Below are 25,827 nucleotides of genomic sequence, written 5' to 3'. Positions count from 1 at the left end.
TTCGACCACCCCGGGCCGCGGTGATTGAGCCGCGGGACTGTTTTTAACATCGCCCGGTGGGGTATCGCCTCAGCGCAGAGGGAGAAGAGGAGGGAAGAGACTGCAGACCTAAGACTTTTGCCTCCATCACAGTGAGGAGGTACTAGGTGGACTCACTGTGGTGGATGTTAATATGTGTTTATTGTTGGGGTTTTTTTAGTTTTAAAAAAAATTGTATGTATGTATGACTGCAGGCATGAAATTTCGTTCAGACTTCGGTCTGAATGACAATAAAGGAAACGTGTAAACCTGTAAACGTCACCTATCCATGTTCTCTAGAGAAGCTGCCTGACATGCTGAATTGTTCCAGCACTTTGTGGGTTTTATTTGTACACCAGCATCTGCACTTCCTTGTGGCTGTATTCACTATTTTTTTGCTTTTCCTCCGTGGTACTGTGGTCCCTTAAAATTAATTCTAGGGATGTGCTCCTCTCTGACAAAGATACTGAACTGCTGCAGCCCATGTGGTGAAAATGCTTTGGTAAAGCTTGTAAAGATGATAAAGATGCAATGTACCTTGACTCTTTCACCCTAGAGTCACATAAATAAACTTGAAACCAAGGGGTTATGGGGTGAAGGCAGGAGAATGGGGTTGTATAGGGCTCTGGTGAGACCACATCTGGAGTATTGTGTACGGTTTTGATCTCCTAATTTGAGGAAGAATATCCTTGTGATTGAAGCAGTACAGCGTAGGTTCACGCGATTGATCCCTGGGATGGCGGGACTGTCATATGAGGAAAGATTGAAAAGACTAGGCTGGTATTCACTAAAGTTTAGAAGGATGAGGGGGGATTCTTATAGAAATTATAAAAGGATTGGACAAGTAGATGCAGGATAAATGTTCCCAATGTTGGGCGAATCCAGAACCAGGGGCCACAGTCTTAGAATAAAGGGGAAGCCATTTAAGACTGAGGTGAGAAAAAACTTTTCACCCAGAGAGTTGTGAATTTGTAGAATTCCCTGCCACGGAGGGCAGTGGAGGCCAAGTCACTGGATGGTTTAAGAGAGAGTTAGATAGAGCTCTAGGGGGCTAGTGGAATCAAGGGATATGGGGAGAAGGCAGGCATGGGTTATTGATTGGGGACGATGAGCCATGATCACAATGAATGGCGGTGCTGGGTCAAAGGGCCAAATGGCTTCCTCCTGCACCTATTGTCTATGTTTCTATGTTAGGAGGGAAAGATAAATCAGCGATGATTAAATGGCGGAGTAGACGATGGGCAGAATGGCCTAATTCTGCTTCTATCACTTATGTCCTTATGACCTCATGAATGCTAGCAATTGGGATGCTTTCATCTGGAATTAGGAAGAGTGAGGTGGATCATATCGCAGGTAGTAAAGGGAAGATGATTCCATTTGTATGGAGGGTCAAATTAGGTGCAATAAATCCCAAAATCTGAAGAAGGGTGTCAGATAAGGGACCCGAAAAGTCACATATATCTCCAGAGATGCTGCCTGACCCGCTGAGTTACTCCAGCATTTTGTGTCTATCTTCGGAAGTTGGGAATAGTTGGGGGATAGTTGGGAATGTCAGAAACCATTTATTGCAGGATAAGGACCCAGTTCAGTGGGCTGTCATCCCATTTTCAAATATTAGGTAAGACATCAATGAGACATTGGGAGGATGTTCTGATGTCCTCTTTCCATCCTCGTCCTCCTGGCTATTTGAAGGCCACGAGTTACAAATGCGGCATAATGCCTTCACCTTGTAATTGGATGCATCAATTAATAGAAGTGCAGGCGAGAATGAGAAAGAAAAGTAATCAAGAAAAAGGAAAATAAATGAAGGACTAGCAGGGATTGTCAGAGGGAAAATCAATTTGAGTGAATGCAACTCGTTATCAGGATCGATAATGAATTCAGTTAATTGAAACACAAAAGAAAAAATGCAACAATGATCCTACAAGCAGCAAGCTAGAGGTGTGTGCCGTGTGAAACCACATTCCCAGAAACCAACATGTAATAAAATGTCTGACACCATAACCATATAACCATATAACAATTACAGCACGGAAACAGGCCATCTCGACCCTTCTAGTCCGTGCCGAACACATAATCTCCCCTAGTCCCATATGCCTGCGCTCAGACCATAACCCTCCATTCCCTTCCCATCCATATAACTATGCAATTTATTTTTAAATGATAAAAACGAACCTGCCTCCACCACCTTCACTGGAAGCTCATTCCACACAGCTACCACTCTCTGAGTAAAGAAGTTCCCCCTCATGTTACCCCTAAACTTCAGTCCCTTAATTCTCATGTCATGTCCCCTTGTTTGAATCTTCCCTACTCTCAGTGGGAAAAGCTTTTCCACGTCAACTCTGTCTATCCCTCTCATCATTTAAAAAACCTCTATCAAGTCCCCCCTTAACCTTCTGCGCTCCAAAGAATAAAGCCCTAACTTGTTCAACCTTTCTCTGTAACTTAGTTGCTGAAACCCAGGCAACATTCTAGTAAATCTCCTCTGTACTCTCTCTATTTTGTTGACATCCTTCCTATAATTAGGCAACCAAAATTGTACACCATACTCCAGAATTGGCCTCACCAATGCCTTGTACAATTTTAACATTACATCCCAACTTCTATACTCAATGCTCTGATTTATAAAGGCCAGCACACCAAAAGCTTTCTTTACCACCCTATCTACATGAGATTCCACTTTCAGGGAACTGTGCACAGTTATTCCCAGATCCCTCTGTTCACCTACACTCTTCAATTCCCTACCATTTACCATGTACGTCCTATTTTGATTTGTCCTGCCAAGATGTAGCACCTCACACTTATCAGCATTAAACTCCATCTGCCATCTTTCAGCCCACTCTTCCAACTGGCATAAATCTCTCTGTAGACTTTGAAACTCTACTTCATTACCCGCAACCCCACCTATCTTAGTATCATCTGCATACTTACTAATCCAATTTACCACACCATCATCCAGATCATTGATGTACATGACAAACAACAGTGGACCCAACACAGATCCCTGTGGCACCCCACTCGTCACTGGCCTCCAACCTGACAAACAACCATCCACCATTACTCTCTGGCATCTCCCATTCAGCCACTGTTGAATCCATCTTGCTACTCCACCATTAATACCCAACCATTGAACCTTCTTAACCAACCTTGCATGAGGAATCTTGTCAAAGGCCTTACTGAAGTCCATATACACAACATCCACTGCGTTACCCTCATCAATTTCCCGTGTAACATCTTCAAAAAATCCATCTCGCTGGGGTTTGCAGAGAGATCAGAATCCTTCTCCGAATGGACAAAGAAATCATGTTGCAAGGTCTGATTTTGGATCTAAATTGTTAGTAAAAATGGAAAAATGTATGTAAAACTGTAGAATGTGGCTCAGTGTGGGTGACTGTTGCGTGACCCAGATTTGACAGATACAAGATCCCTTTAATATGGGCGGCACTGTGACGTAGGGGTAGAGCTACTGCCTTACAGAGCCAGAGACCAGGGTTCGATCCTGACTACGGGTGCTGTCTGTACATAGTTTGTACGTTCCCCCACCTGACCTGTGTGGGTGTTCTCTGAGATCTTCGGTTTCCTCCCACACTCCAAAGGCATACAGGTTTGTCGGTTAATTGCTTGGTGTAAATGTAAAACTGTCCCTAGTGTGTGTGTGTGTGGGGTGGTCTCCATGTGCGAGGATCACTGGTTGTTGCGGATTCAGTAGGCTGAAGAGCCTGTTTCCGTGCTGTATCTCTAAACTACATTAAACTAAAATCCCTCTCTATTGGTAAGATGCCATTTGATTAGTGAGGAGGGGGATGCAGGCTAATAGTGAGGCAGGTGTCCGTTTTGAATCATTTTGGCTACATATGCTGAGTGTTCCCCGTAACAGCTTCATCCTGAACTAATCCAAGTGCCCATTCTTAAAACTGCCAGCCCATATATACATCCAGGGGTAACATCAGCACCAGGGAATCTTAGGGCAGAGAAGGTTAACCCGGAGGTGCTCAAAAATCACAAAGAGAAAAAAATAAAGAAAAACTGTTGCCAGTGACATTAGTAAGCAGGGAAGACTGATTGTAGGTGGTTGTTGAAAGCCAGCAGTGCACAGTGAGTTGCTGTGATCTGAAATGCATTGCCTGAAAGGGTAGTGGAAGCAGATTAAATCAACTTCTCAAAATAAAATATGACACATGCTTGAAGAGAAAAAACTCAATTGAACAGGGGCTCAATTGAAAACAGTAGACCTGAGGTTGGCAACTTATTGCTAGGTGGAGGCCAATGGAAACAAATCTGGAACACACAGAGCCGTCATGTTTGGCGAGAGTGTTAGATATAGCTCTTAGGGCTAAAGGAATCAAGAGATATGGGGAGAAAGCAGGAACGGGGTACTGATTTTGGATGATCGGTCATGATCATATTGAATGGCGGTGCTGGCTCGAAGGGCCGAATGACCTACTCCTGCACCTATTTTCTATGTTTCTATGTACCATTAGAAATATTTGATGGGAAGAAAGCTCCTTCAAGTTCCCATCATCCTACAATTGAAGCAATGAATGTTGAGCCTACAAATGTCCCCGCTATTATAGTTTGTTTGACGGTTAAGTAACATTGTAGGTCACCTGAATGCTCTTTGTGGAAGTTAAATAAATAGTAAGATGGTCAGTTACAAATTTGATGGAAATAACATTGTCAAGGTTTCCTGCTGCACTGAAACTCACCTGATCATTCTTCAGGCAGTGTTCCCTGATAAAGGGCAATTTTGCACAATTTTCAGCATGACGTGAATGAGCTGTCATTTTTTGTATCTACTGTAGTTCTTAAAAGGGTGGTGGGTATATGGAAGAAGCTGCTGGAGGAGGTAGTTGAAGTAGGTATTGTAACAGTATTTAAAAGACACTTGGACAGAGGGGATCATGACAGAAGTCTCCTCGTGGCAATCCCCGGAACGTCGACACGATGCACTCCGTGACGCGCCGGGCGACCAATTCTCTCAACATGTTGGACGACGACAGAAGCCGACAGCGAGCTACACGTCGCCTGACACACGAGCGAACTTGGACAGATACATATATAGGAAAGGTTTAGAGGGATATGCACCAAATGTGGTCAAATTGAACTAGTTTATATGGGGCATCATGGCCGGCATGGGTTGAGATGGGCCGAGGGGCCTTATCCTGTACATTTTACAATACAAGCAAGATTTGCCAAGTTACAGGGGAATGCACACACTGAATGAATGGACACAGCATGAAGTGGGTGAATGCTCTCAGGGGTATCTGGAGAGGCTCCTGAGTTCCTGAATGTGTTTCCTTTAGAAGATCCTTCATATTGTTATAGTGCACTACGATCTTGAACCCTTCTGCTGATTTTACACTAACTGGTGTATTTGTTGTGGTATCTACCCTTGGTCTACATATACTGTTTACAAATGGACAAGGAATTTCATTGCAACCGTGTATATGACAATTAACATGAGATCTGAGATCCATTCACTTGAGGCAGGTTATCACAAATTGCTATGAGGCAGCCAGAAATATGTGCAATATTGCTCAATGACCTAATTTTCAGTAACGGAGCACATTGCAATTGTATGACGAATGTTTCACCCAAGATCCAGTCCGCTAACTGAAAAGTGGCAAGAGGGCTGCACAATCGAATCTATCCTGTCCTCCCCTGGTGTGGCCACACACACACACACACACACATAGATAGAAGGCAGGAGCTGGTAGCGTAGGGTGGGGTGTTTGTGGTAGCTGTAGGTCGTGGAATAATCGGAGATGGTGCTGGTGGATATCGAATACCACTTCGGACTAAATACCCTGGCTCATTTTGCGTCTCTCCTACCCAGGGCCACTTTAAGAAACTGTAGCTATTTTAATGCTGTACCCCTGAGATCAGCTGATTCAGCTGGGAAATGTTGTTTTTCACCTCAGTTGGAGAAAATGGCACTGGGGAGATGGGAGTTGTTGATTTTCTGGACCTTGGCAGAAGGATCTGGTAGGCGATGTCATGTGCTGGAAAGTACAGCTGTCACACAAACAACAACATCAAGTCATCAAAAGCCGCTGAATACTTTCATCAAGAAAATTATTCATTGTCCAATATTGTCTTTGATACAGAGAAAGTTCACTTTCATACAAGGCTCTTATTAAATATCGTCAGCAATAAGAAAACAACACCATAACGTTGTATCACCATGGTCTATTATTTCGGAATAAATAACAACATCATCTTATCCTGGATTTCTTCAAACATGATTAAACCTTAATTTCTAAACCTCAGGCTGAGCAAGCATGAACTTGAAGCAGACGATTGGAGTCCAATTTCTGAGACCCACAATGTGGTGTAGGTCTTGCTCCGACTGTTTCATTTTCAGTTCTCGGAGATCTGTGGATTTCTTCAGTTCTTCTGCTGCAAATAGGAGACTCCAAAAAAAAGTTTGAAATCATTTAACCATTTGTTCTTTGTTTTATCGTTGACCATTTACAAATCCCCTTGCAGCACATCAAACAGCAGACCTCCGTCTTTTCACCCAGATCTTTCAATTTAACTAGTTTCCAAAGGAGATTGATACAAAGGAGAGGTGTTGCACTCTGAAAGGTGTGGATATTCCTTTTAAGTTTGCTGCAAATTGTAATATGTGGAGAAGAGTGAATGCAAAAAGAGCAATCATTCCAGCTTTTCATATTTCACACATTACAAGCTTGAACACTTACAAAGTGCTGCCTGTCCTGGAACTCACCCACGTGCTTACTGACCAACAATATCCCCCAATCTAACAATGCCTCTATTTTAACATTCTTAATCTTTCACTCAAATTTTATCATGCCTTGCCTGTTCTTTGTCCTTTAACCTTCTGCAACCCTTTGCAATTCCCCAACGTGAGGTTTCTATGCATCCTGGACATTAACACGTCATCATTTGCTCTGAGATTTGCAATTCCCTCTTTTACTTCCCTTCCTTGCCTCCTTAAAGATGCTCCTTAGAACAGACCTTTTTGGCCAAGCTTTTGTCACCTATTTCAATATATGTGTGTGGCTTGATGTTAATGTGGCCTGTTCGTTTGAAAAACTGCAAAGTGCTCAGGGGTGTTTTATTACATTAAAGGCTTTGTAACAATGCAAGTTGTACTAACTCTGCAGTCTGAAATTGCCCCTTCTCTTCACTGAGGGATAGATTACATTATCAGCAGCCAACTTAATGCAGAATCAATCTCAACATTTGCAGAGAATGAGGAAAGCTACTGATGTCTGGAGAAGGGTCCTCACCCGAAACGTCGCCTATCCATGCTCTCCATCCAGGGTTACTGCCTCACCCGCTGAGTTACTCCAGCACTTGGTGTCTTTTTTTGTAAACCAGCATTTGCATTTTCTTGTATCAACATATTTTTACAATGAGTCTGAGGCATATTATAGAAAACCTATTCAAATGTGATAGTTTTTTTTTATCCCTGTTGGCAAGAATTAGAAATTGAAATGAAATTTGAAATCTCAATCAAATAAGACAAAGAATATCAAAACAAAGACAGTAAAATACATGGCTTCCCATTGGTTCGGATTATTTCTGGAAACAATCATGAGAGGTTGAGCAATATCACTTTAAATGATTTGGTTAACTTTCCTCGCATACGTTAAGCTTCGTGTTTCGGTGACCTGCTCATTCTAATACAGCTATTGGACATCGTAAAGTCAGTGGCTATGTGCTGTTCAAGGAATTCTGATGTTTCTTCCGCAATCTGACCAGGTATCCTGAAACCCAGGACTGACTGGTCTAACTTTGGACTGGAAGCATCGTAGCTGGACCTAGTTTCTGTGTTGCAACCTGTCCTCTGCAGAAATTGCATGAAATTCTCCTCAATAGACCCTTCTCGGCTGGGTAGCCGGAGATCCTCTTCCATCGTCTGTTTAAAGAAACAGGTGAGGCGTTTGCTGAGTTCCCCTCGGATCTGTCGATTGAGGCATCCGTAAAAGAAGGGATTAATACTAAAGGAGGTATATCCGACCCATGTAACAACTGTTTCCCAGAGGTTCGGCCTGATTGAATTTGGGGTCATAGCAGAATGCAAGTGGAAAGCAAAAAATGGCAGCCAGCAAAACACAAACTGGCCCCCAACCAGGATGAGGATGCCGGCTGCCTTTCCCCCTCCAAATGTCCTTTGTGGAGATCCTCTTGGTGCTCCAGAGCTGGTGACCATGGTGGACCTACTGCTGAGTGACTCTGACCTCTGCCGTGGTGTATCCATCCATGTGGGCAATGGTCTGTGTTGCATTGCTGCCACCCTGGCCACCTTGAACATGTTGCAGTAGACTATCAGAATAATTAAGACCGGGAACAAAAAATAAAACAGGCCAAAGAAAGATATGAAGACCTTTCTGTACATCTCTCCATCCCATTGCAAGGAACACTGATTGTTCACACGGCCTTGGGAATTCCAGCCCAAAATTGAAATTATTGACATTAAGATGGCTTTGATCCACACGCATATAATGACAGACATCACCAGCTTTAGTGTCATTCTTACTTCATATCTCATCGGATGTACTATATAGTAGTATCGTTCGACATTAATGGCCAGGATAGATAATATAGATGCACTAATGAATAACATGCTTAGGAATAGATATATCTGACACAAGGTGTCACTGAACTCTATGTCATCAAACAGAGCAGAGCTGGATACCATCCCTAACGGCATTAGGATTAAGACAGCTGTCAGGTCCACTAAACATAGATGGAAAACAAAGACAAATTTTTTGAATAATGGAGTCTTGATAATTACAAGCATCACGGCAACATTTCCAATGATCCCAACTAAGTCAACAAGTAGCATCAAGAAGAGGCCAATAGATTGTGAAACAAGATCCCTGTCTGTAGACGCCAGACTATTATTGTAGAACATCGACGTAGGAGAAATTCTTTGCTGTCGTTCTGGAGTGGAAGTATTCCATTCCCATTCCACAGAAACTGGAGCAGCCATGGATAGGTAATGTGATGGAAGGATGGAAATCCTAAAGCCGTTCTTCCTAGTCCATCATCCATTCTCCTTGGGGATAGTAGTGTGTGCTTAGTGGTTGGCAGATTCTGTTTCTTTCTAACCATGGAAGTCTTGGCTAGCCATCAACCTCAACCCATTAGGAAACTGGCATATTTCTGATCAGCTAGTTTCGAAGTGGCTTAATTACCTCCAAATTATGATGTGCGTTAGTTTTTATTATCCATTAGTCACGACTTGAAAAGACGTAATATGGCCTCTCCGATCCAACCCATTAATCTTCTTGCTTATATTACCATGTAGACATTAGTTTCACACCATTTGCATCCATGGAATCTGTATGGTTAAAAATGTAAAAGTAATTAAATTCACAGACAGATGTACGTGCTGTATATCCTTCTAACGTAGAAATATATTGCAGATACTTCTTCACTGGATCAAAATGCTTGAACCACTATTAGCACTGCGAGGATCACCATCACAAGGATCGTGGCAGTTCAAGGAGGTAATTCATCATTTTCTTCTCAAGAAAGATTAGGGAAGGGTAATAAATGCTGACCTTGCTCTTACTAGTCTAAATTCCTACCAGTTTAGTTTAGAGATAGAGTGGAAACAGGCCCTTCGGCCTGCCGAGTCTGCGCCAACCAGCTATCCTCTCACAATAACATTATCCTACTAACACTAGGGTCAATTTACACTTACTGTATACCAACCCAACTAATCTACAAACATGTACATCTTTGCAGTGTGTGAGGAAACGGAAGATCTCAGAGAAAACCCATGGGAAGAACGTACAAACTACTTACAGACAGCACCCGTAGTCAGGATCGAACCTGGGGTCTCCGGTGCTGCAAGGGCTGTAGTAGCAACTCTACCGCTGCACCTTAACTGAACATAAACTTTTCAAAGGAAGGAAATGGTGCTCAAAAATAAAGAAAATAAAATGGAATCATTATTCATAACTATCTCCATGTCTTTTCAAACCTGGTTGACATTTTCCATTGTGGAATGTAAGCCACTAAAATAGCTTTCCTAATAACAAAATTGCTAGAATTGATAAAACCTCTCTGAAAGAATAGTTACAATGGCAGTCTAGTTTTCCAGCTCAGTGTGTCTTTTATCAATACATCAAAGGGACTCATTTCTTTGAATTTAATTAGCATCAGTGTAACTTTGATCAAAAAAGAACTGGTTAGTACCTTTAGTGTAGATTCATGCTGATGCAAATATGAACATTATCCTCAACTCCCATCAGAAAATCTCACAGCAAAATCTATTTATACTGGGTGCATGGAGGAGATTTCATTCAATTACAAAAAGGAGAATATGGGAGAAGTATTCTTCCTATTGCAGACAACCAGAGTGCACAGTACGCCAAATGTGGCTTTAACACCAACTTGTATAGGAGTAACACGATGTCCCTACTCTGGCATTCAATACCCAGACCAATGAAGGCAAGTGTCCTAAGTTCACTACTCTGAATACCTTTGTCACCGCTTTCATGCACCTCTAGATCTCTGCTCTACAATACTCTTTAGGACCCTTCTATTTACTGTGTAAATCCTGCCTTGGCACGTATTCCCCAAATGCAATATCTTGTATTTTTTTTAATTAAACTCCATTTGCCATTCCTCAGCCCATTAGCATAGTTGATCAATATCCCATTGTAATCTTAGATAATAGAAACCTAGAAAATAGGTGCAGGAGGAGGCCATTCGGCCCTTCGAGCCAGCACTGCCATTCATTGTGATCATGGCTGATCGTCCCCAATCAATAACCCGTGCCTATCTTCTCCCCATATCCCTTGATTCCACTAGCCCCTAGATCTCTATCTAACTCTCTCTTAAATTCATCCAGTGATTTGGCCTCCACTGCCCTCTGTGGAAGGGAATTGCACAAATTCACAACTCTCTGGTTGAAAACGTTTTTTCTCACCTCAGTGTCAAATAGACTCCCCTTTATTCTAAGTGTGGCCCCAGGTTCTGGAAGACTGTGGGCCCTGGTTCTGGAAGACTGTGGGCCCTGGTTGACAGTGAATAATCTTCACTTTCCACTATACCACCAATTTTAGTGGCATTGGCACACTTTATTAACTACACACCAACATTCTCATCCAAATAATTAATAGAAATAACAAAAGCAGCGGACCAAGCACCGATCCTTATAGCACCACAATGTACCAGGCATCTGGTTTGAAATGCAAACCTCTACAATTACCCTCTTTCTGCTTCATTCGATCCAGTTTTGCATCCAGTTGGCTAGCTCACCCTGGATGCCAAGTGATCTTACCTTGCAGATCAGCCTACCATGTGCAACCTTGCAAAAAGTCCATGTAGCCAACTATTCACTGCACTCCACTTGATCATCTCTTCAAAAAAAATCAATTAAATTCGTGAGATGTGATTTCCCACACACAAAGCCATGTTGACTATTCTTAATGTTATTGCCTTTCCAAATGCATGACGATCATTTCTCTCAGAATCCCCTCCAATAACTTCCCCACCACTGGTGTTAGGCTCTGTTATTCCCCAACTTTTCCTGGCAGCCTTTCCTAAATAAAGGAACAAGTGGCACCTCACTTGCGGCTGTCAATGATACAAATATCTCTGCAAGGACCTTGAGATGTCCACCCTCACTTCATAATGTCCCAGGCCAAATGGTATCAGGCCCCTGCGATTTTTCCACTTTTTGCATTTCCAGCACCTTCACTTGTACGATGCTATAATGCGAGTTCTCTTCAGGCTATCAATATTCCACACGTAGATGACACTGTTGATCTTTAAGGGGCCCAACTCTCTCTCTAGTTACTCTTACTTTGACCCTAAATATATTTGTAGAATTTCTTTAGATTTTCCTTTACCTTTCCTGCCAAAGCTATTTCATGTCCTGTTTTTTGCCGTCCTGATTTCACTCTTAAATGTACTCCTGTACCACGTAAACTCCTCAAGGAATTCACCTGATCTCAGCTGACATACGCCTCCAACTTGTTCTTGACCAGAGTTTCAAGGTGTCTTGTCATCCAGGATTACCTACTCTTGCAAGCTGTGTCCTTCATTTCAACAGCAACATGCTGGACCTGAGCCCTTGCAACCATTTAAAAATTCAAAATTGGCCTCGTCCCAATTTAGGACTTTAACTTATAGACCACTCTTAGCCATTTCAGTATTATTTTTAAACTTTTTAAACTAATTATGGAAAAGAATGTTGGTATAGATTATTCTGAAGTGTGGGGATGTATTGCACAGTTTTAACTCTGATCAGAGGTAAATACCAGCAACTGAGCCAATCTATCACATTTCATTTTCACAGGAATGCTGTGCAGTTCACAATAAAACAAATGATGCAAGTAAACAAAAGGTCTGAAGACACTGACAGAAATATGCAACTGGGTTGTTTCTCAGCAAAGTGCAAAGCAAACCTCATGAAAGGACCGACACAACATATACATGCGTGCACACACAAAACCGCATATATGCATACTAGCACACAACTATAATTTGGTTTTAGTTATCCTCCGAATAGGGTTGCCATTTTGTTAGGGAAAGGTAAGGAGACTGACTGATTGCTATAACAGCCCGTATAACTGTGAACTGTTATTATTGAAATGTCATCAGTGTTGTGAAACAAAATCTGCTATCAACGATGAATGTGTCAAATGCAAGATTATCGCAGCAGTTTCAGCCACTTCCAGTGAGTTTGGTGCCAGGTTACAGACGGACCAAATCACACAATAAATCTCTTTGCAAAAAGCTCTTTGAGTGTTCATCTAACTTACATTTTTATCAGGCAGCCTCACTGTCTTGAAAGGGGGGGGCGATATCGCAGGAGAGAAATGTATGAATATCTTGTGCTGTGTTCTACGCTTTTAACTCCTATCTTTTCTCTTCTCGCCGTAGAGTTTGAGCCCTGTCCAGCGATACTTTGGTAGAAAACAGAACTCTATCATAAATAAGAATTCGCATCATCAGGATTTAGCAGCATTACCCCATGCCAATCCATGCTATTCAGACATGACTTGTGCATTATTGGTGTTACCTGTTGGCTGTTAGTACAGTATCTATTTACTACTAGATAAACACAAAAAGCTGGAGTAACTCAGCGGGGGCAGGCAGCATCTCTGGAGAGAAGGAATGGGTCGAGACCCTTCTTCAGACTGTCCATTTACTACCATCTGTTTGAGTTCCACCCATGACAAGCTATCTAATCTACATCAGGGTCAACATGCTACCTTCTGGATGCTTCAAATTCTTCTCCAACATGAGCGGCAGTATTTCTACTGTTGGGCCTGTAAATTACCAGCTTGGAGCAATGTGCTGATTAAATGGTCCAAGCCTGAAGATAATCCTCATTTTGAGTGACAATTAGATCTCTGCAGAAGTCAATTTTCTCATTGTGAAATGATTAGGTTATTTTGTACTTTAGAGATGCACCATGAAAACAAGCCCTTCGGCTCACTGAATCCTCGATGACCAGCAATCATCCCTACACTATTTCTATCTTACGCACCAGGGACAATTTACAGAAGCCTAGTAACCTATCAATCCGCACGTCTTTGGAATGTGGGAGGAAACCGGAGCACCCGGAGGAAACCCGTGCAGTAACAGGGGGAACGTACTAACTCCATACACACAGCACCCACAGTCAGGATTGAACCTGGGTCTCTGGTGATGTGAGGCAGCAACTCTACCGCTGCACCACTGTGCCGTGCAAATTTTAAATGATCATTTCTTAAGACTCCTTGAAGACCAGGCAATCTTTGAAAACAGCAGTGTTCTCAATTGGTGATATTATTGCAGTTCAAGCTGAACTAGTGACATATGAGCAAGAAACAAACTGCTGGAGGAATTCTGTGGGTCAGGGTTCCGACTTGAGGCATCTATCTGCTCATTTCCATCCACAGATTCTGCCTGATCCACTGAGCTCTCCATTAGCAGTTTGATTTTTGCTCAGGATTCCAGCATGTGCAGTCACATGTGTCCTCATAGTGACCTCTATGCCCTGGCCAAGTTGCAGACTTAACTTTAGAAACCCACCCTCCTTCTCCATCTCATTTGATTACATCTCTATAAAACAGGGATGGCTTTAAGTAATGGATGATAGGCACATAGGAGGAAAGGAATAAAGGATAATCATAGATTGAGATGAAGATGGGTGCCAGGAATCCTGGGAATAGCAGAAATATTGATAACAACCAGTTAACCTGAATGATCTGTTTGTATTCTGTATTTGTCTATATATTAATCCCATCTGCTGTCTTTCCTCTTTTCCATTGTCAATTGCATGACCAGCTTCCTTTCAGATTACTTTACAGCTGCTACCTTCACAACCACATTCCTCATCATCCTATGTTTTGATTGACCTTCCGTTGCCGTGAAAAGCCTGCACTCATTCTATCATTCAAAGAGAGAAAAACGTATTCACTTGCCTTTCATAAAGCTTTGATGTGCTCCACACACAAAAAAAAGAATTATTTTTGAAATGTTATCCCTGCTGTAAAGCAGGAAATGTTGAAACCAACTTCAACAACCAGCAAACTATTAACACCAAGTTAACTTATTTTAGCAATGCTTGTTAATGGATAATATTTGGACAGGACAGGCCAACTGGGATAACTCCCTTGTTCTCTGAAATTGTGCAATAGGATATTTGACCTCACCTGAAGGCCAACACTGCACTGTAGATTGCGATGATCATACTATACCAATAATTCATGGTTTTATTTCGTTAAATAGTTATTTAACCTCAATTGAAATAAGCCACCTCCAGTGGTACATCACCAGCACTTTAGTATCCACTATCCGAACAACTCAAAGTGGTTGAAGTGGATTTGAATTCTCTCACCACTGAATGGTAGATACTATGCACTGATGGTCCTCTAATCACAATGGTAGAAATCTTGTTTAATGAGCCTCTGATCAGTGTCCCTCTGTTCATCAAAATCCCATATTCCGCAATCTGAGCAACACCCTCCACTGTGTCCCCACTATTTGGAATCAACATCCATTTGGATTTATATGGTTCTTTTAAAATAGTGATCCATCCTCAGGTGAATCATACAAAATATAGATTCATGGAGATTTGAAAACAGTTTTGATATGGCGAGATTTTAAGTTCCATCCAAACGTAAAGATGTAGAAATGGTTCCGGAGGGAATTTCAGAGTTTGAAATCATAGTGGTCTATGATTTGGCAAAGGAATGTGTGTGAGAAGGCTCAGTCAGAGCAAACCGATGATTCTTTGAGCAAGGGAGACACAAGTGACCCCAGCCTAATTATCTTGCAAACGGTCTTTCAAATCCGCAACATCTTCAAATTCATGTGAAGCAGACAGAAAGCACAGACTTCCTGAATCAAACAACATCACAGTTTGACCATACTGTCCTAATACAATCTAATCCAGGCAGCATTCTGGTAAACCTACCCCCTTGTGTAAACCTTCCTGCAATGGGGCGACTAGAACTGCACACAAAACGTGAATTGTGACCCAACTAAAGTTGATCCCTCACGCAAGATATTTATTTGGAAATTCTTGACATCGGACAATTTGTGTGTGGAAATTGAAATGGGCATCGGATCCCCAGCAAACTGAGTTCTAGATTTCCATTTACTGTCTCAACTCACCATGAAATTGGGCATTTGGCATAGAGTTGCAAAAACCAGAAGAATGGATGGTGAAGAATAGAGAGAACAACAGAGAGAAATGGTGTAGAAAATGGAGGCACAAAATATATGGGTGTAGGACAAGCATTAACTTAGATACTTCTTTCTAATGACAAAGTATTTTTCTGACCAAAGGTGAACATCCAGCCCACTAATTCATAACAGTTCGAAAAAGGAATTTATTCTCAAAATATGTGCGGACTTTCAAATTGAAGACTGCATTTTAGAGGAGAGCAATTCCCCAGAGTAACAATCCCCTTCAAATGCAATTGGACATTGTACCATTTCTTGATAGATTTTCAGTCTGTCATTAGTCCTATGTCAATGATGTGGGCTGCACTAACTTGTTCCAACAATGCCGAGAGCTGTTTTCGGGCACATCAACTGACCCCAAACTGAATGAAGCACAACGCATAATTTAAAATAATATTATCTTATAAATAAAAACAGATTCCTGTCACTGTTTGCTGCACGAAGAAAAATGATTTGGTTGCTGTGGTGATTTAGATCACCCCCATCTGCTTCTTGTTAAGAATGTTTTTTTTTATTTATTCATTCTCAGGGTGTGGGCGTCACTGACAAGGCCAGCATTTATTGCCCATTCCTAGCTTTCATGAGTGATGGAGATATTAATGTTTAAAATGTATCTGTAAGCTGTGAACTTTGTGAAATAATCTGCCTTTTCTAAAACCTTTCTTCCACTCAGAATATATTGAAATCAAATCCTTTTGCTTACACTTTTTTGTCACAGATGTTAATTACATCTTGCAAAGCTTTCTTTCAAATTGTACTCAATTTACACTTATCTGAAGTGCTTTGGAATTTATTTTTTTTAGCTTAGGTGGTAGAGAGATAGAGCTAGACAGGGCTCTTAAAGATAGCGGGATTCAGGGGATATGGGGAGAAGGCAGGAACGGGGTACTGATTGGGGATGATCAGCCATGATCACATTGAATGGCAGTGCTGGCTCGAAGGGCCGAATGGCCTACTCCTGCACCTATTGAAAAAAAAAAGATACGCAGAATGAAAAAATCCAAGGTGCCAGGCAAATGATCAGTGTTTGTGCTAGATGTTCAAGACATGCTCATCATGAGCCTGGGGTCCAGCCTAAAAGAACAGAGTTAGCAACTCCCAACTCAGACATGTGTGGGCCTTGACATCTGGGGGTTGGAGGTTGGGGTGTGAGAACTAGGTCAAAGTGCCTTTGAGCAATAACCTAAAGCATGGAAGGCATGGCTCAATCATTAACAATAAAAGACAGTAGACACTCAACATCCCGGGCCAAAGATGCTCGCTCCTACAGTTTTTGACATTAAGAGTCCTTACCTATTGGAAGACAGAAACTGAAGTCTTAAGGAGCATGCACTCTCTCTCTCTCCCTCGTACGTGTACACACACACACACAAATATATTTCAACCATTATACAATACAGTCAGAAGGCCAAAACAAAAAAAATTATAAACGGATTAACATTTCTCCACACATGCACTAAACTTCAACACAGGATTCGATGAGATGAAAACAGGGGAGGGTGATGGTGGACTGAAGTTTATTTATAATACAGGTCATATATATATATATTATATATTATATAAATATATATATATATAATTAGCATCTATTAATAATGCACGCATATACTCCACATGAGTATACTCTACCTTTTAATCCACTTGCAGTCTGATCCAGCAATTTCTCGTAGATCTACTTCTCGGTTATTGTAAATAACCAACTATTTTAGCATGCAACCGGCGCATCAACACGAGGCATTTATCTTTTGCAGTCGATGGCACATCTGGATTTCATTGGGGTTGAATGTAACAGTGGTGGTTCTATCCTCGGAGTAATGCAATCAGCATTTTTGTAATATTTCGTCTCGCTCCACCTCTCCTCCTTTGGCGTTGCAGTTAATGCAATGGTGTGAAGAGAAGGTGGCGGAAGGCACAGGTTGAATGTAGAGTCGTTGGGCTGAGGCGAGTAGCTGGCGTTGCGAGGATGCGGGCGCTGACCGTGGTGCTGAAGCTGCCTCTCCGTCCCGGCGCCGAGTCCATGTGCACACGCTGCGGATTCAGCGACGGCTTGAGCAGTCAGTCTATAGACGCCGCACTCGGTGCGCCGCTGGGTCCTAGCGCCTGCCGAACTTCAACCTTCAATCCAAGACCAATTAACTAAATCCAAGCAACGCAACATAGTCTCGACCCATTCCTTCCACCCAGAGATGTTGCCTGTCTCGCTGAGTAGTAACTATCTTCGGTGTAAACTAATATATATTGTAGGAAAGAACTGCAGATCCTGGTTTAAATCGAAGGTAGACACAAAATGTTGGAGTAACTCAGCGGGACAGGCAGCATCTCTGGAGACAATAGACAATAGGTGCAGGAGTAGGCCATTCGGCCCTTCAAACCATTACTGCCATTCAATGTGATCATGGCTGATCATCCACAATCAGTACCCCGTTCCTGCCTTCTCCCCATATCCCCTGACTCCTCTATCTTCAAGAGCCCTATCTAGCTCTCTCTTGAAAGTATCCAGAGAACCGGCCTCCACCGCCCTCCATCGCCCTCTGAGGCTGAGAATTCCACAGACTCACAACTCTCTGTGTGAAAAAGTATTTCCTCATCTCCGTTCTAAATGGCTTACTCCTTATTCATAAATAAGAAGCAGGGGTAAGAGAAGGAATGGGTGATGTTTCGGGTCGAGACCCTTCTTCAGACTTCTCTTCAGAGATGTTGCATGTCCCATGGTTTACACCTATATAAGATCACCCCTCATCTTCCTGTGCTCCAAGGAAGAGTTCTAGCCTGCTCAACCTCTCCCTATAGCTCAGGCCCTCAAGTACTGGCAACATCCTCGTAAATCTTCTCTGCACCCTTTGCAACATCATTCCTATAATATGGTGCCCAAAACTGAACACAATACACTAAATGTGGCCTCACCAACATCTTATATAACTGCAACATGACCTCCCAACTTCTAAACTCAATAAAGACAGATAAAGGCCAACATGCCAAATGGCGTTTTGACCACCCTATCTACTTGTGACGCCAATTTTAAGGAACATGCACTCCCAAATCCCAAATCCCTCTGTTCTACAACACTCCCCAGAGCTCAACCATTCACTGCCCGTTAGACTTCCCAAAATGTAACACTTCACATTTCTCTGTATTAAATTCCACCAACCATTCCTCAGCCCACCTGCCAACTGATCAAGATCCTCAGCCCAGTTTTGACCTCACTGGGTGCCGGGGGCTCAGTCCTGGTCTTGAAGGAGGTGCAGTGATCTCAGGCTTGTCCCTGCAGTTCACCTTTGCCTCGAACGAGAAGGTGCTGGCAGTCTCAGGCTTACCCTGGTGGCTCAGCCTTGGAGAAGGGGCTGCTGGTCTCAGGTCAAGTCAAGTCAAGTCAAGTTTATTTGTCACATACACATACGAGATGTGCAGTGAAATGAAAGTGGCAATGCTCGCGGACTTTTGTGCAAAAGACAAACAACAAAACAACCAAACAAATTATAAACACAATCATAACACACATATTCTTTTACATAATAATCCTCCACCGTTTATCCTCGTGACTAAGTCTTTGCCTCCATGTGCGGGCACATTCCCTCATTGTCTGTGGGGAACTGAGGGGGCACTGACATTCTCACACTTCCCCCAGCCTCAAAGAAGGTGTTGGCTGTCAAGGGCTGTCCCAGCAGCTCCGTCTTGACCTCATAGAAGAGGCAATGGTGTTTATGGGTTGGTCCCGGCGGCTCTGACATCCTCCAAGGCTGCAAAAGGAGAACACAGCTGGTAGAGAAGTGCCCTACTTTCCCACCCTTGCTCCTCTTCTTTCTCCCCTCTTTCCACTCACCCACACCCTTTTCCTCCTTTGGGTGGAATTGCCTTAGCTGTTAAGTTTTTTTTTAGTTTAGTTTAGTTTAGAGATACAGTGCGGAAACAGGCCATTCGGCCCACCAAGTCCATGTTGACCAGTGATAGAAACATAGAAATTAGGCGCAGGAGTAGGCCATTCAGCCCTTCGAGCCTGCACCACCATTCAATATGATCATGGCTGATCATATTGATCATGGCTGATCCCCGCACACTAACACTAGCCTATACACACGGGACAATTTACAATAACATACCTTGTTAATTAACCTACAAACCTGTACGCCTTCGGAGTGTGGGAGGAAACCAGAGATCCTGGAAAAAAACCCAAGCGGGTCACGGAGCGAGTGCACAAACTCCGTACAGACAGCACCGGCAGTCAGGATTGAACACGGGTCTAAGGCAGCAATTCTAACGCTGCACTACCGTGCCACCACCGGTTAAGGAGTAGGGCGACGAGATTCAGGTGGATTAATCCAATCATAGTCAACTGGACATGGCTGTGGCCTCGACTCAGTCAGGAGCTGTGTCCAGGGTGCCAATTGACGTCTTCTGGCCTGTGATATGATATGCCATTTATTGTCACTATACATGTACAGTGAAACTGAAAGCTGCTCGTACTCAGTGCATACATATAATTTAGCACAAAAACAAGAAACAGAAAAAACAAAAAACAGAAGGGAGATGGGGGGGGGGGGGGGAATAGGTGCACAAATTCTACGGCGCTACATACATATATACATATATACAGATGGAAGTCCGTGTTGGGCGGTGTAGTCAGTGCATGTGTGAATTTGAATTTATAGTAGATATAATTATCGGAAAGCAACTATTCCTGAGTCTGTTTGTCCTGGATTTGATGCACCTATAGCGCCTTCCAGAGGGCAGCAGGTCGAACAGTCCAAACGCAGGATGGGAGCTGTCTTTGACGACCTTCTTTGCCCTGCTAAGGCAGCGGGAGGTGTAGATGTCCATCAGGGAGGGGAGAGGGCAGCCAATGATCCTCTGCGCTGTCCTGGTTACCCTCTGAAGCCTCTGTCTACCAGTGATGGCGATCAGAGCAACAACCAAGGGAATAGGTGCTATCACAGCATGTGGATAAGCATGGGATGGAGGGATATGGATAATGTGCACACAGATAATAGTTGGTCTTAGCATCATGTTTGGCACAGATATTGTGGGTCATTAATCACCACTGATTAATGTTCTATGTTTTATGTTGAAAGCAAAAAAAGCAATGGTTGCAAGGACAGCAGCAGAGTCAGTGGTGGCATCGTTGCAATGTCATGTTCTGCCCAATGCTTATATATTCATCCCATGCCCAGCCACATATTTTGCTTGCAAATATAAATGAAGCAATTATTAATGAATGCATCCATTGCTCATTGCTGGATCTTGGCATCAAGATGATCTGATCACCATGCCCTTTGTTATGTTATTCTCAGGGAATATAGAACGTAGAGCAAGTACAGCAAAAAACAGGCCCTTTGGCCCACAATGTCCATGCTGAACATGATGCCAATTTAAACTAATCTCCTCTGTCTGCATGTAATCCATATCCCTCCATATCCATGTGCCTATCTAACAGGCTGTTAAATGGCACTATTATTGTATCTGCCTCCATTGCTACCTCTGGCTGCGTATTCCAAGCTCTCACCATTCGGTTAGAAAATCTTGCCCCACATATCTTCTTTAAACTTCGTCCCCTTCACCTTAAATCTATGCCCTCTCTTTGCTATTTCCACCCTGGATAAAAGGTAATAACTGTCTACCTTGCCTATGACATAATTGTATATACTTTTATCAGATCTTCCCTCAACCTCTGACCTTCCAAAGACAATTCAAATTTGTCTAAACTCTCCTTATATCTAATATATAACTCTCCATATAATTAATATCCTCTGATCCAGGCAGCATTCGGGTTAATCTCTTCTCAACCAAAGCTTCCTCATTCTTCTTGAAGAGGAGTGACAACAGCATGCAATACTACAAACCTTGACCATTAAGTACTATTAAGCTGCAGCATGACTACCGAGCTCTTGTACTCGGTTGGTGAAGGCAACCAATGACATGTTGATACAGAATCAGATGTATGTCAACCCATCTGGGAGCAGAAACAAGACTCCACAGGGATGCGTTGCCAATTGAACTGTGTTAGGTTTTGAAATTCTTCCCATTAGGCTGCATTCCCTACAATCCAATTCTCTAAGGGAAAGCCATTTCTGACTACGTTTTTATATTAACAATATTTTAAATGCCTTTCATTAAATCATAGAGCCATATAACATAGGAGACCACTTTATTGGCTCTTCAAAATAAATCTATTGCATCCCTGTGCTTGTTCGCATCTCATAAAATAAGTTGTTTTGCTCGGAAATTACTATATTTATTCAATTCACAGTTTATCTATTCAATATGCTTCCAACATTCGACCACAATGAACACCACACTGACCACAAGTTTTTTTCCGTATCAGACTTTTGGCTCTCTTGTCAATTGCCTGCAACATATGGTTATTGTTTCTGGAAAAAGTGAACAACTTATTGATTGTCAAAACTATTCTTGATTTTGATTGCCTAGAGTAACATAGAAACATTCGGCCCTTCGAGCCAGCACCGTCATTCATTGTGATCATGGCTGATCATCCCCAATCAATAACCCGTGCCTGCCTTCTCCCCATATCCCTTGACTCCACTAGCCCCTAGAGCTCTATCTAACTCTCTCTTAAATCCATCCATTGACTTGGCCTCCACTGCCCTCAGTGGCAGGAAATTCCATAAATTCACAACTCGCTGGGTGAAAAAGTTTTTTCTCACCTCAGTCTTAAATGACCTCCCCTTTATTTTAAGACTGTGGCCCTGGTTCTGAACTCGCCCAACATTGGGAACATTTTTCCTGCATCTAGCTTGTCCAGCCCTTTTTATAATTTTATATGTTTCTATAAGATTCCCCCCTCATCCTTCTAAACTCCAGTGAATAGTCCCACACCTTTTCTGCTCTAGAGGTCATCAGCTTCATTTCCTTGGGATATCAGTTTCCAGCTTCCAGCTTCCAGCTATATAATTTCACAGTCTGGCACAACCACATCTACCTCTGACCAAGATCCATGTGGAGGATTGTTGATGTAGACCTATTGTTTCATCCTTCTCTTGTCCCACTGAACTTATCTCTTTCTAACTTGACTTTATTCACACTACTCTGGTCCAGTCTCTTCCAAGATACATTCATGACACTTCCGAGAGTGATGCCGTCAGAAGCACCAGCTTCTGGTAGGGCCACTCAAGGTCGAGGATGAGGGCCCAGACTAAGAACGATTTAACCTACAATGACCTCAACGGCGGACAAGTCAGACAAAGTTATCTTGAACTCAACGGCTGTGAAGGCGGATGAAGGCCGCAACAGATCTATCAGCTCCTATCGTCTTGGTTCCCCTTGCCATTGGAATGAGTTGATTGATTTGTGAAGGACCATGTGCTTCTTGGAGTGCAACATCAAGTACACGTTAAACAAACACACGCACAGGCGTCTTCGTTCTGTGAGCTGCAAAGCCAGGATTGGACGCATAAGCCACCTGAGAGCCTATAAAAACAACAGAATGTAAACCATCATCTTGGACCTCAAGGGATACCACGACGACTGGAATGACACTTCAGTACCTCCCTCCTATATCGTGGCTTAATCTCCACCCTATTTGGACAGAGCCCCAAGAGTGCATCTCATCTACTTCCCGTCCTTGCTTTTGCTTCTCTCCTCCTGGTCAGAGCAAGATTAGTCCCCCCGCAGTCCTCCCCTTCTACCTCATCAGCCTCCAAATACAACAGTAGAATTCCTTAGCAATTTCCGCCAGCCTCTACTAGATCCTGCCACCAGACTTATCTTGGTTTCCCCTCCCTGTTTAGTATTTTAAGGGAACATTTCCCTTTGTGCCCCCCTGGTCCATTCTGTTGGCCCCACCAACAATTCCTATCCTTATGGCACCTTCCCATACAACCACAAGCGGTGATGCATGTCCTTTCAGCTCTTGATTCCCATTGAAGTTAGATAGGAACAGATACTTAGTACATACATCTGAGCTTAGTGGGAAGTGCACGGAGTACTGAATGGACATTTAGTTTGAGTCCAACAACTATGCAGAAACTTCAAATCCCCACCCCCCCCCCCCCCCATATCCTTCTAAACTCCAGCCAGTACAGGCACAGTGCTGTCAAACGCTCATTATATGTTAACCCACTCACTCCTGTGACCATTCTTGTAAACCTCCTCTGGATGACCGATCTATTTCTCTCATGATTTTATACACCTCTACAAGATCATCCCTCATCCTCCTGCGCTCCAGGAAATAGAGTCGCAGCCTGCTCAACCTCTCCCTATATCTCAGACCCTCGAGTCTTGGCAACATCCTTTAAATCTTTCTACTTAACAACATCTTTCCTATAACATGGCTCCCAGAACTATAAGGGCTGCCTCGCCAACATTTTAATAACTGCAACATGACCTCCCAACTTCTATACTCACTATTCACTGGAAACTATGCAGAAAGTCCCTAAAATGTCCCTTTGCAGATTTGTTTATTCTGCTTGTTTATTCCTACTAGCATGTGTTTTATATTTGAATAACTTAAAAGGCATTCATTGTTATCTGTCTAACATCTCCCGCACCAATCATCAGTGTGGCAATCTCCCACAATCACTGTGTATCCGGAAACTTGCCTGGCTTTTGATTCCTCCACAAATTACTCATTGAACTAAATGCCACCATCATTACATCAACCATTCACTGCCATTATATTACCTTCATAACCCTGCCATCATCTGACTTTCATTATCATAGGCCATATATTAGTGCAGCACAAGAACAGACTCTTCAGACCACAATGTCTGTGCTGAACATGATGCAAGACTTCACCTACATCCTCCGACTCCAAGCATAGAAACCCTCCATTATCTTTGAGCAGTCCTACCTTCTCCCTGATCTCCCTATTATTTTTAACATACATATAATGAGCCCTGGAATTATCCTTGATCTGACTCACCGATTACATTTCATGGCCCTTCTAATCACTAGTTTGATCAGCTGGCCTTTAAACAACTCTTTAAGCTGAAGAACTTTAAAGGTAAAGCAGTCTGTTGCCCTTCAGTTTGAAAAGAGCATTTTCAGTTTGGAAAACAGAGCCATTAGCAATTTCAGCTGAAGGCAGTTAAAGTAAGAGGACGGCCAATTTAAAGAACCATTGGACTAAGTGCAGCATCCAAATTGAGTAACAGGTAAATATGGCAAAATCTAGTGGCATTGCCTATTGGGGGAGAGATGTGTGTTGGTGAAGTGCTGGGTGGACGTCAAGTGTGAATCTTTGGCACAAGAGTCTTTGGCGAGGAGGCTGAGGCTATTACAGAGGTGGATAAGATTCAGTCTGCTCGTGACATATATTTAGCTAACATGGTGATGACAGGTAAGATGTTGCAGTGCTCCTCCTGCAGGATGTGGGAAGTCAGGGAAACTGCTGATTTCCCTGATGACCAACCACATGTGTGTCCAGGTGCAGCTCCTTAAAGACTGTTAGGGAACTGGAGCAGCAGCTGGATGGCCACAGGACCATTAGGGGGAAATGAGAGCTTCTTGATCAGGACCAAAAATAAAGTTGTCACACTGAAGATCCAGGAAGAGAGAAGGTGGGTGACCATGAAGAAAGGGAATGAAACATTGAGTGAAGGTGATCCCATATAACAATTACAGCATGGAAACAGGCCATCTCGGCCCTTCTAGTCTTTGCCGAACTCTTACTCTCACCTAGTCCCATTTACCTGCACTCAGACCATAACCCTCCATTCCTTTCCCGTCCATATACCTATCCAATTTATTTTTAAATGATAAAATCGAACCTGCCTCCACCACTTCCACTGGAAGCTCATTCCACACAGCTACCACTCTCTGAGTAAAGAAGTTTCCCCTCATGTCACCCCTAAACATTTGTCCCTTAATTCTCAAATCATGTCCTCTTGTTTGAATCTTCCCTACTCTCAATGGAAAAAGCTTATCCACGTCAACTCTGTCTATCCCTCTCATAATTTTAAAGACCTCTATCAAGTCCCCAATGGCTGTTCAAAACAGGTTCTCCCTCTTGGGTGCTGTTGGGGCAGATGACACATCAACATTGAGTGACAGTGGCTGGCAAGGCCTGCTGAAGGTGCTGACGGGTATGAAGTAAGTAGAATCTCCTGAGCAGGATCAGATATAGCTGAGGACACTGTGGGGAAACTAGAGTGGAAATTGTGGGTTCTGGCTGAAATTTACGAGTTG

General features: G+C 42.8%; 1 protein-coding gene across 1 annotated transcript; it reads right to left on the bottom strand.

Moving 5' to 3' along the window:
* Window positions 1-208: 208 nt before the first annotated feature.
* gpr61 (G protein-coupled receptor 61) lies at window positions 209-18,747 on the bottom strand. The gene is made up of 2 exons (XM_055654388.1): window positions 17,320-18,747; window positions 209-9,334 (listed from the first exon to the last, which is right to left on the bottom strand). The coding sequence occupies exon 2, from the start codon at window positions 8,981-8,983 to the stop codon at window positions 7,637-7,639; it is 1,347 nt and encodes a 448-aa protein (XP_055510363.1). The 5' UTR covers window positions 8,984-9,334; window positions 17,320-18,747; the 3' UTR covers window positions 209-7,636.
* Between the last annotated feature and the right edge of the window lie 7,080 nt (window positions 18,748-25,827).

The sequence above is a fragment of the Leucoraja erinacea genome, chromosome 24 (assembly GCF_028641065.1).
Source record: "Leucoraja erinacea ecotype New England chromosome 24, Leri_hhj_1, whole genome shotgun sequence".
NCBI lineage: Eukaryota > Metazoa > Chordata > Chondrichthyes > Rajiformes > Rajidae > Leucoraja > Leucoraja erinaceus.
The sequence above is the reverse complement of the archived record's forward strand: the minus strand, read 5'-3'. Positions and strand labels throughout refer to the sequence as shown.